Source organism: Neophocaena asiaeorientalis, unplaced genomic scaffold, assembly GCF_003031525.2.
Source record: "Neophocaena asiaeorientalis asiaeorientalis breed wild unplaced genomic scaffold, Neophocaena_asiaeorientalis_V1.1 scaffold606, whole genome shotgun sequence".
In the NCBI taxonomy this organism is placed as follows: Eukaryota; Metazoa; Chordata; class Mammalia; order Artiodactyla; family Phocoenidae; genus Neophocaena; species Neophocaena asiaeorientalis.
This window is the reverse complement of record NW_020173687.1, coordinates 8,600,260-8,612,451: the sequence shown is the minus strand read 5'-3', so window position 1 is coordinate 8,612,451 and position 12,192 is coordinate 8,600,260. Positions and strand designations below refer to the sequence as shown.

Below are 12,192 nucleotides of genomic sequence, written 5' to 3'. Positions count from 1 at the left end.
ATGAATATTTTCTCACTCTGCTTTTTAAAATTGTCACCAGGACATTTCCCAATAATAACACATGCCAGACTGAAATTCTAGGTAGTTGAATATAAAGCATTTTTTCTAGGAGACCTTCTGCTTTGACCATTAGTCATCTCTCTCACTGCAAAGGCCAAGGCCTCCAACAAAGATCTGTTTTCTGGAATCGTGAGTTGTTTTATTTCTTGAAGATTGCAGACATTATCATTATGGGTAATAACCTAATAACTTGCCATTTGATGTTTGCACATCACTTCTACAGAAGTTCCCAGCACACATACCACTGGCTCCTTGTATGAATGATTTAATATTAAGTAACAAACCCCAAATTGGATAAAGCTCTCTCCTTATGCATGACACTTACAAATCTGGTTCATATCTAATGCAAATATCATCAAAAGCGGTTGGCTTGGAACAGGATTTAGGGATAACGAAGAACGCCAAAGCCAACTGATTTCAGCCGTCTGCAGGTTCAGATTGGCGGTCAGGATGTGCAGTGTTTATAAAGAGCCTACAACAGGACTGAGAGTCGGGAGGTAGTCCTACAGCCTTGGTGTGTTACGTACTTCATCACATTTGATATTCCTAGCTATCCTATGAAGGAAATGCTATTAGTGTTCTTATTTTATGGATGAGAAAACTGAGCCTCTGAAAGTTTCAGCAACTTTCCTGCGATCACATTTAAACAGAAACTGGCAGATGTGAACTGAGGCCTGCCTGATCCCATGGCCACTGGGCCATCCTATCTCTTCAGTTAACTGATCAGTTGTTGAATCAGTGACTTTTAGTTTTCTCTTGCTCGGCGTTTCCCAGTATAGCTGGAAGCAATTATCTAAGCCACAGGTATTTCATCCTTTGCTGTCTGGAGAGGAGAGGGGCCGGAACTCTCGAAGTTGTATTCTCTTCCCAAAGCTGGTACCCACATACACGTAGGAACATAGGCAGAGAGGAGTAGCTTACCAAATCTCTTGCTCCTAATTAAGAGTTTCGCCATTTACAGCAGGGCATCTCAAACTTTCTTGAGCCTGTGAATTCCCCCGGGGATCTTGTTAAGTGATTCCTATTTGATAGGCTTTGGGTGGAGCTGAGAGTCTGCATTTCTAACAAGTTCCCAAGTGCTGTTGCCGCTGATCCAAGGACCATCCTTCGAGGAGCAAGGGTTTATGATACACTTTCTCTTCCATTTCCTCCTCTGTCCTAACAGAATCCTGTGAGGTAGGTAGGCTTAGGATGGTCACTCCTATCTGGGATTGACATATGAGAATCAAGGTCAAAGAGATGGTATGAGAAAGCAACAGGAGAGCATGCCAGATCTTCAAACTCTGCCTCCGCTGATTCCTTTGGTGTAGAGCTTGCAAATGGACGGATTCCCGACATATTTGGTTTCTTCTACATGGTTTGTCCAAACAAAGCTTCTGGCAACCCTAGACCCCGTGATTGTTCCTTGAGTAGCAGCTGTGCTCTTTCAATGTGGCGTGGACTTTCCAGCTATCCGCAGCTCCTCTGTGTCTCTCCAGGTGGATGCCAGCACTACTTAGGAACTCAGGATTGTTTTCTTTCCATCTGACCTACTTTGCCATTTAAGTTACCTGCATTCCTCCAGTAATGCACGACCTTATCATGACCTTTTCCTCCCTAATCCCAGTGTCCAAATTCTCTCTGTAACTCAGGTCTCTACTCTTCTGGGCCTTTGGGGAGCCACTGTGATGGAAGTCCCAGGGAAACTCTACTAAAGTATGTGGCATGTGATAGCTGCAGAATAAATATTTCTTGATTAAATGAATAAACAGATGAACTGCAAAAGGATGACCCAGTATCCACTTTCCCTGATTTAAACTAAATTAGTCCTTTTTTGCTGATGACCAAGTTGTGGAGAGAGTCACAGAGCATGGTTAGGAAACAGCTTTACAGTCCAAAGAGCTGTGAGGATAGCCCAAGAAAGTGTCTACAGCAAGAATATATTACGTAAATGGACTTTTTTTTCATGCAGACCACACCCAATATGTATCCATCGTACATATAAAACATTCCAATTTACTGAATGTCTGCAGGAAATAATAAAAGGGATGTTGTTTTGATGACCTTCGGAAAGCTTTCCATCCATCTCTACAGAGCACTTCTGGGCCCAGGAGAAGCCTCGTGTCATTAAACCACTCCATCTTCAACATTCCTTTAAACAAAGAATTCTGTGTGTTTGGTTCTGACATTCAGATAGAGGAAGGAACCAGCCCTTCTCTCTTGAGCTGCGTGTACAAGTCACGCTTATGTTAGTGAGTTTTATGTGGTGTGGCAGGAATAAAAATCTATATGAAAATTGAATTGAAAATGTCTCTTTTTAGAAATGTGCCTGAGCTTAGATTTCTCCAGACGGCAGGGAGGCTGAGCCTTGGCTAATGGTACCTGGATTCTCCGTAAAGTCAGGTCTGTGCTCAGGAAGGGAGCCGGGGATCCCACAGCCCCGTAGCCTACCACCTCCTGCAACACAAAGCAGACAGAGCCCCTCAACACAGCCCTGCGAGGGGCCCTTGCTCTGGACACAGTCACCACTGAAAGGTAGCTCAGCCTCCTTGAACAAGAAATCCTCTATCTCTTTCCTCAGCCTGCCAACAAGAGTGCCAATTAGTGCCAATAATAATATACATATTAACAGATTTCTAGACCACAGTCACCAAAACACTAGAGACTCATGACAGGAAGACCTTCTTCCGTGTCATCATTTACCATACCTACTGGGTACACGGTGAGAAATTCTTGCGATCCCCTCATTTACGTCTGCCCTGCACACTGTGGAATCTTCATGTGATTTTAAACTGTCATTTAGTGGGGTAGATTGGCAAAAACGATCCTGTCACCACCGGATATGTTTTTAAATGAGGTCTTGATTGAATTCTGGTTTCATTTTTAAAAATCAACCTTCTTGAGTTTTATATTCTTCTCGGGTTATGACTCTTCCACCTCTGCTGCCACTTTAAAAACTGTCAGTGCTTTTACGGTAAACACTCTATTGTGGATTTTCAAGGCAACTACAAACACGGATGCTTAGCAAAAATCTGATATTTACATCATGCCACCCATGAATTATTTTGCACAATTTCATTTAAGCCATTCTGACCACAGGTTTTTGGAACAATTGAGGTGGTAATTTTTTTGTTTCCTTTTTCTTTTAACCTTTGATATAAGAGGAAATTTCTAAAGTTTGAGGATTTGTTTCAGCATTTACCCATATAATGATAGGGTAAAAAGTTTGCAGCATATATAGTATATTTTTCTAATGACAGCTCTCCTTTTTAAGATCAAGCATTTGGGATAAGACCACCCTAATATTAATATTTGTGTAATATACATCATGGAACAGCTAATGAGCATTATCCGTGGCAAAATTCATCCACACTTGCAAAGTAGCGTGAATCTTTTTTGAATCAGAATCTGCTCACATTGAGTGTGTTTCCTGATGCTCTGCAGTTTTGATGCTCATTTGCAGCCTTCATACTTAAAAAGTTTAAATCCACAGCTCAGGGATTTCTGGCAACAAGAATGTTGGTGGCTAGGTTGCTCTGAAAAGATGATCCGTGGGGTTGTTCTATTTTTATCATTGAGGAAAGTGGATCAGGGTGGTTGTAATTCACATCTGATCTAGATCAGGGTTGGGGTGGGGAGATATACCCATCACAGGTGCCGACTGCACTGATGCAACTGGACTAATCCCCTTTCGTTGTATGATCTATTTGTCCACTCACTCAGATAACTTGTGGACCTCTTTCTGCGCCGGGATGCTCTCTGAGTGCTGGGAGAAGCGAGGTCTCTGCCTTCAAGGGGACAGACATTTTACCTTTACATTTAGTGGGGGGACACAATCAGTCAATAAACACACAAGATGATTTCAGAGTATGGTCAGTGCCATAGTGCTTTCAGTAAGTAGGTTGATGTGATCTAGAGTTACACAGAGAAGGGACAACTGGTCAGGAAGGGGACATTTGAGCTGAATTCTAAAGCATGAAAAGGAACCAACTTCCAAAGAGGAAAAGCCTTCCAAGCAGAGAAATCTGCAGTTGCAAAGAACCACAGTCAAGGAAAGGATAGGCAGACGCAAGAAGGAACCAGTAGGTTGTTGCACCATGGGTATGGAGGGCAAGGCGAGAGTACTGGGCGATAAAGCAAAAAGGCAAATGTCAAATCCTGCCAGCTCTTATAGACCAGGCGAAGGGTTTGAATTTTATAATATATTTCTATTTGTACAGCAGAAAGACACTGCAGGAGTTAAAACGGTGAGTCGCCAACTAACATCTTTAATAAAGAACATTCTAGCAGTTAGTTCTCTGGAAAACAGACTAGAGGAAGTGGAAGCAGGAAGCCCATTTAGTCACGTGAGTGAACAGCAATGGCGACACAGAGCAGTGGCTGTGGAGTAGAAGAGAGACGGTCTCTTGACTATAGAACTTTCAGACATGGAACTGAGTTTGCCCATGAATTACCTGTCCTGGGAGTGAAGAAGCTTCATGTGGCCACAGTCAGGCAGTGGTAAGGGATGAAATTAGACATTTAGGTTGGACAGGGAGATGTTTGCCACCATGAAGTTTGATCTTAAACCCAAAGTCAACAAGGAGGTTCTGCAGAGGACACTCCTTTCTCCTTGTGCCTCAGTGCAGTTGTGATCATTTTCTTTTGCTAGATAAGCATTCATAGGAATAAACTTGCCACTCATCCACTTTACCAAGATTTACACATGATGCAATCTTATTGAACAAATCATCAATAGAGAGAGACACAGATACTCATTATACACACAGATCACCCATATTCTGGCTGTCTTCCCTCTCTCTCCCCTCAGCTGCTGGTGGCAAACAAAACCACTTAAGTGAACAGTTTTAAATGTATAATATTAAAATGTGTTTTTTAAAACTCCTTGGACCCTCCAGCCATTGTTAAAATACACTCACTCTGATGGATGCTTTGGCATTTTTTTTATGAGGCTTTTCAATGCGTTACTTTATCGGGTGCATGAGATTTAGTCTGTTCTGCAGAAGAAAACAGACACAAAGGGTCTCTCAGCGCGAGTTACTCTTCTGTAAAGGTTATAGTAAACATGTCAATGCCTAATTAAGCAGAAAATTTTATCTGTATTGTGGGGGAGGCATTTGCTGTCTTCGACTTTTCTTCTGGGGAATCCATTTAGAAGGACAAAGTAGATTGTGAAGTTGAGCTGGTCCAGAAAGCTCAGCTTCCAAATGTCAGCATTAAAAAAGACACTTCTTTTCTCCTTGTGTGAAAATGACTATATTGGCTGGGCAGATTGTCTGTGGGGGGTGTGTGTCTGTGTGTGTGTGTGTGTGCGCGTGCCTGCATATGCAAGCATGCATGTATGTTTCATCAACACACATGCAACGAACATAACATGAATTATTTCCCAACTGCCTACTAAGTATCAGGCCCTGTGCTAGGCACTGAAAATAGTGAGATGAATGAAACCTGGCAACATGTTAACCAACCGTAATGAGCAAAAGCCTTCTCTTTTCCCCCTAGATTTCTTCACCTGCTTTGTGTGTAGGTGTATGTGTTCTTTGTTTCAGTGATCACATCACCCATAGGTGTGGTGACTATATAGCTTAGCCTGGAACAGTCCTGGCTAATATGTATCATCCCAGTGTATGAGTAATAAAGCCCTTTTAATTCTCAGAAGTAACCCTGTTATTAATTGGTTAAATTTGCCTGATTCTTTGGAGTATTTTGCTTGGCTCTGTAACAAGTCATTTATTAATTTTGTTAATAGACCTTTTCCTTCATCTTAATGATATGACTATTTCTACAAACATACAAACTAGGAAAAAGAAAACACGATGAGGATGGGGTCGGGGGTGGGGTGTGATCTAATTCAGTTATTCTAAGCTAGGGTTTTCTTGCAAGTAGTGACCACTTATTAACGACTGTTTGCCTAGATTGAGAAGCTGCTTTTTCTTCAAATCAATTTATGGAACTAGAGACCAGCAACCCCAGTTTAATGAAAAATCCACTTGTCAACCTGCTAGGAAAGCAAAAACACAACACCAATAACAACAACAAAAAAATGGAACACAACCACAAAACCACTGGCGAGGCTGAGTTTTTACATTTCATTTTGTTTTACGCTATCACGCCCTTAAAATTGTGGGCTCTCGTCCACAGTATCCCTACAGTTCTCCCCTCCGAGGTGGTTATATATTTGGTGACATTTCAAAGAAACCCCATGGCTTGACCTTTAATCTTTGGGTCTCTGCAAAGTTTTCTCATTTATTAAATTGGTACTAAAAAGAGACTGGAACCTAGTGGTTAAGACCATGGATTCTCTCATCACACAGGCTGGGTTCAGGCATGACCCTGCAATGCTAACTAGGTGGCCTTGGGAAAAATTTCTCAAACTCAGAGCCTCAGTTTCTGCATCTGTGAAATGAAAATAATAATAGTTTCTACTTCGTGTGGATATTAGATAAAATGAAAGAATGTATTTGCAATAGTTAGCACAGGTCCTAGGAGATAATAATAAATATTCTTTATCTTCAGTGTGGTATATATACATATATGTGCAGATATACATACATATATATATATATACACACACACATACGTATATAATGGAATACTACTCAGCCACAAAGAAAGAATGAAACATTGCCGTTTGCAGCAACATGGATGGACTGAGAGATTATCATACTAAGTGAAGTAAGTCAAACAGAGTAAGACAAATATTATAGGGTATCATTTATATGTAGAATCCAAAAAGCAATACAAATGAACTTATTTACAAAACAGAAACAGACTCACAGACATAGAAAACAAATTTATGGTTACCGAAGAGGAGGCAGGGGAGGGATAAATTAGGGGTATGGGATTAACAGATACACACTACTGTATATAAAATAGGTAACCAACAAGGATTTACTGTATAGCACAGGGAACTATATTCAATATCTTATAATAGCCTATAATGGAAAAGAATCTGAAAAGACGTATATATAAATATGTGTATAACTGAATCACTTTGCTGTACACCAGAAACTAACACATTATTGTAAATCAGCTACAGTTCAAGTTTTTAAAATCCCTAATTTTGGAAAATAAATAAGTAAATAAAAATCTGAAAAAGAAATATTCTTCCTTTTCAGTCTTTGGAGCCCTTGGAGTTCCTGACTGCAGGTGACTTACTCCTAATAATCCCCCTTCTCTCCTCTCTGCCTGCCTCTCAGGAGAGACCGCCAATGCTTGAGCACCCCTTTTTTCAAGTATTATACCTGGTGAATGGAAGTAACAGCATTGTCCTAGGGTTTCTCCCAAGTACCCACCTGCACTGAGAGGGGAGATAGGGCCTCATAAGGAAAATACCGCATTGAGATCACGCAGCCCTTACACATCTAAGACTGAATCTCCCTTGCTTTGGTACTTCTTTGGTTGCATTTTATCCACGTGGCTCTGAAAAGGCCAGGTGAAGAAAATGAGCACAGGAGCATAAATAGTCACATTCCTCATCTCCATTGATGGGTATTTGCCCATTAATTCCCTTTGCACCCACTCTCTCATGCCTTCATTTTCCCTATGCAATTACTGGTCCTAAGTCCTTTCAGAGAAGGGAAAGCATGCACCCCCAATAGCATTTTGCATCTACAAATCAAATGTATAATTGGCATCTCATGACGGGTACCCACAAATCACAGTGCATTTGACATTACAGGCACAAGATCGAGAGGGCATTTTCAGCCTCTTCATAAACCTGTTTGAGAATAATAGGATAGTTCCCAAATCTCCCATTCTAACACCATTTGCTATTATTTTTAAATCATTATATTTGCTGAGCTCACATAATTTTTCAGCTATCAATGGAAGATTTTATTTGATACTCCATAATCTCTCTTCCTGCTGTGCGACTCTCTACAAATAAAAATGTTGTAACAAAAAGGATCCTCGCTATCAAAAATGTAATGGCTATGCATCCAAATTACTTCTGAGCACTCAAAAATGAGTGTATGTCAGCAGGGCCAAGCGTCTTGGTAAACCTTACCATGCGGATGCCAAGGGTCAAGTCTTAGTTTTCTTATGAGCCAACGTCCTTCTTGTAGAGCTCTGTCTGTAATAGGATCTGCATTGCAGTCCAGCTTTCCTGAGAGTCATACACGTGAATCTAGTGACTGTCCCATTATAGGAGTATTAGAGTGATATTCCTTAAACAGGAAAATTACTAACTTGGAATTCTAGGCACTTATAAAGAATCATGACTCCTGCCGATTTTTTAAAAAAGGCGTTAGATGGCACAAAAGACATCACTTGGCTTTTTCCTGTATCCGTTGCTTGCAGTTCATAAAAGTGTCGATTACATTGTTAGTTCCATATGGGAAGCACTTTGTCCAAATGGGGAAATTGGGATGGGATATGTCACCTGCTACTGTTATCTCATCTCTTCTTGTTCTCTGGCAGGCTACGCCCAGGAAGAACAGCTGAAGGAAGAGGAGGAAATAAAAGAGGAGGAGGAAGAAGAAGACAGTGGTTCGGTAGCTCAACTTCAGGGCAGCAATGACCCAGGGACAGACGAGGAGCTAGAAACGGGCCCCGAGCAGAAGGGCTGCTTCAGCTACCAGAACTCGCCAGGAAGTCACCTGTCCAATCAGGACGCCGAGAATGAATCCTTGCTGAGTGACGCCAGTGATCAGGTGTCAGACATCAAGAGTGTGTGCGGCCGAGATGCCTTGGACAAGAAAGCAAGCGTGCACCTCAAGCTTCCCAACGAAGCCCACAGTTGCATGGATAAAATGACCGCCGTCTACGCCAACATCTTGTCTGATTCCTACTGGTCGGGCCTGGGTCTTGGCTTCAAACTGTCCAACAGCGAGAGGCGGAATTGTGATCCCCGAAATGGCAGCAACAAGACTGATTTCGATTGGCACCAAGACGCTCTGTCCAAAAGCCTACAGCAGAACTTGCCTTCCAGATCCGTGTCGAAGCCCAGCCTGTTCAGCTCGGTCCAGCTGTACCGGCAGAGCAGTAAGATGTGCGGGACCGTTTTCACTGGGGCCAGCAGGTTCCGGTGCCGGCAGTGCAGTGCCGCCTATGACACCCTGGTCGAGTTGACCGTGCACATGAACGAAACGGGCCACTATCAAGACGACAACCGCAGAAAGGACAAGCTCAGACCCACGAGCTATTCAAAGCCCCGGAAAAGGGCTTTCCAGGATATGGACAAGGAGGACGCTCAAAAGGTCCTGAAATGCATGTTTTGTGGCGACTCCTTCGATTCCCTCCAAGATCTGAGCGTCCACATGATCAAAACAAAACATTACCAAAAAGTGCCTTTGAAGGAACCAGTACCAACCATTTCATCGAAAATGGTCACTCCGGCGAAGAAACGCATCTTTGACATCAATCGGCCGTGTTCCCCCGATTCGACCACAGGATCGTTTGCAGATTCGTTTCCTTCTCAGAAGAACGCCAACTTACAGCTGTCCTCCAACAATCGCTACGGCTACCAAAATGGCGCCAGCTACACCTGGCAGTTCGAGGCCTGCAAGTCCCAGATCTTGAAGTGCATGGAGTGTGGGAGCTCCCACGATACTTTGCAGCAGCTCACCACCCACATGATGGTCACCGGTCACTTTCTCAAGGTCACCAGCTCTGCCTCCAAGAAAGGGAAGCAGCTGGTGCTAGACCCACTCGCCGTGGAGAAGATGCAGTCATTGTCAGATGCCCCAAACAGTGATTCTCTGGCTCCCAAGCCGTCGAGTAACTCAGCTTCCGACTGCACGGCTTCTACAACTGAGTTAAAGAGAGAGAGTAAAAAAGAAAAACCAGAGCAGATCAACAAGGATGAGAAAGTCGTGAAAAGCGAGGACTGTAAGGACCCTCTACAGAAGCCTTTAGACCCGACGATAAAATACCAGTATCTAAGGGAGGAAGATTTGGAAGACGGCTCAAAGGGTGGAGGTGACATTTTAAAGTCACTGGAAAATACTGTTACCACCGCCATCAACAAAGCCCAAAATGGGGCTCCCAGCTGGAGCGCGTACCCCAGCATCCATGCCGCCTACCAGCTGTCAGAGGGCACCAAGCCTTCTTTGCCGATGGGCTCCCAGGTACTGCAGATTCGACCCAACCTCAGCAACAAGTTAAGGCCAATTGCACCCAAGTGGAAAGTAATGCCGCTGGTTTCTGTGCCCACGAGCCTGACCCCATACACGCAAGTTAAGAAGGAATCCGATGACAAAGATGAAGTGGTGAAGGAGTGTGGGAAAGAGAGTCCCCAGGAAGAGGCGTCCTCTTTCAGCCACAGTGAGGGGGATTCTTTCTCCAAATGTGAACCCCCTTCAGAATCCAAAAAGGCTGAGCCTTGTCCCCTGAAGGAGGAGGACAAGCGGATGAAAGAAGGTGGTGAGAAAGAGAAACCCCAGCCCTTGGAGCCAGCATCTTCTCCCAGCAACGGCTGTGCCCTCGCCAACCATGCTTCGGCCCTGCCGTGCATCAACCCGCTCAGTGCCCTGCAGTCTGTCCTGAACAATCACCTGGGCAAAGCTACGGAACCCTTGCGCTCTCCTTCCTGCTCCAGCCCGAGCTCAAGCACAATGTCGATGTTTCATAAGTCGAATCTCAGTGTCATGGACAAGCCGGTTTTGAGTCCTGTCTCCACAAGGCCGGCCAGCGTGTCCAGACGCTACCTGTTTGAGAGCAACGATCAGCCCATCGACCTGACCAAGTCCAAAAGCAAGAAGGCTGAGTCCTCGCAAGCACAGTCCTGTACGTCCCCGCCCCAGAAGCACGCTCTGTCTGATATCGCGGACATGGTCAAAGTCCTCCCCAAAGCCACCACCCCAAAGCCTGCTGCTTCCTCCAGGGTCCCTCCCGTGAAGCTGGAGATGGACGTCAGGCGCTTTGAGGACGTGTCCAGCGAAGTCTCAACCTTGCATAAAAGAAAAGGCCGGCAGTCCAACTGGAACCCTCAGCATCTTCTAATCCTGCAGGCTCAGTTTGCCTCCAGCCTCTTCCAGACATCGGAGGGCAAATACCTGCTGTCCGATCTGGGCCCACAAGAGCGAATGCAGATCTCGAAGTTTACGGGGCTCTCAATGACCACCATCAGCCACTGGCTCGCCAACGTCAAGTACCAACTTAGGAAAACGGGCGGGACCAAATTTCTGAAAAACATGGACAAAGGACAGCCTATCTTTTATTGCAGCGACTGTGTCTCCCAGTTCCGAACCCCTTCTACCTACATCAGTCACTTAGAATCTCACCTAGGTTTCCAAATGAAGGACATGACCCGCGTGGCCGTGGAACAGCAAAGCAAAGTGGAGCGAGAGATCTCCCGGGTATCGTCGGCTCAGAGGTCACCGGAAACCATAGCTGGCGAAGAGGACACAGACTCTAAGTTCAAGTGTAAGTTGTGCTGTCGGACATTTGTGAGCAAACACGCAGTAAAACTCCACCTAAGCAAAACGCACAGCAAGTCACCCGAGCACCATTCACAGTTTGTAACAGACGTGGATGAAGAATAGCTCTGCAGGTATGGGTTTGCTCCCACGTGGTTGTGACAGTCACTTTGTGAGGAGCTTCTAGAAGGGAGATGGGTCTATTTAGAGGCAGCTGACATCTCCCTATACCAAGAGCACAGTAACCTGCTGGAATAGCACGAATTTTTGTGGAAGACTCTAGAACATGATAATTAAGCCCTAGCCATTCTCTCAATTTCTCCAGTTCAGCGTTGGGAAATAGAATAAAATGGGTTCAGAGAGATGGAGCTCACAGGTATACTGCTTCTTGATACCCAAGGCCCCTCTTAGTTACCCAAGGCCCAACTTTCAAAGTCCGGCCAAGGCTACACCTCATTTTAATTGATAAGTACTGACTTTTCTTACTGTCCCATTTCACCACCTCACCTTCCGAGAGTAACGCGAATGACTTACAAGGTGATGAAAATTCTTTTTAAAAAGTGAGCGAGTGAATAAAGATTGTAGGGTTCCTGGGGGCAGCCACTATACAGAGGTTTCTTAATCAACTCATGAATAGTTTAAAGCTGGCTTTATTATTATTACTAGTAATTAATGCTTTGGGCAGCTTACTTGCAGCAATTACTACCTTCCACTCCCTCCCCTTTATTTCCTATCCATTACGTCTCCTGTGAAAGGGCCTATGCCCTGTAGTTGGATGGTAGGAAAATACTCT

The 12,192-nt window shown here is 44.1% G+C and overlaps 1 protein-coding gene across 1 annotated transcript in view; it reads left to right on the top strand.

The window, feature by feature from the left end:
* The window catches only part of TSHZ2 (teashirt zinc finger homeobox 2), a 262,349-nt gene extending 250,401 nt beyond the window's left edge, over window positions 1-11,948 (top strand). The window contains exon 2 of the mRNA XM_024750429.1: window positions 8,461-11,948. Coding sequence (XP_024606197.1) covers window positions 8,461-11,525 — 3,065 coding nt within the window. The 3' untranslated portion in view covers window positions 11,526-11,948. The remainder of the gene's footprint in view (window positions 1-8,460) is intronic.
* The last annotated feature ends 244 nt before the right edge of the window (window positions 11,949-12,192 follow it).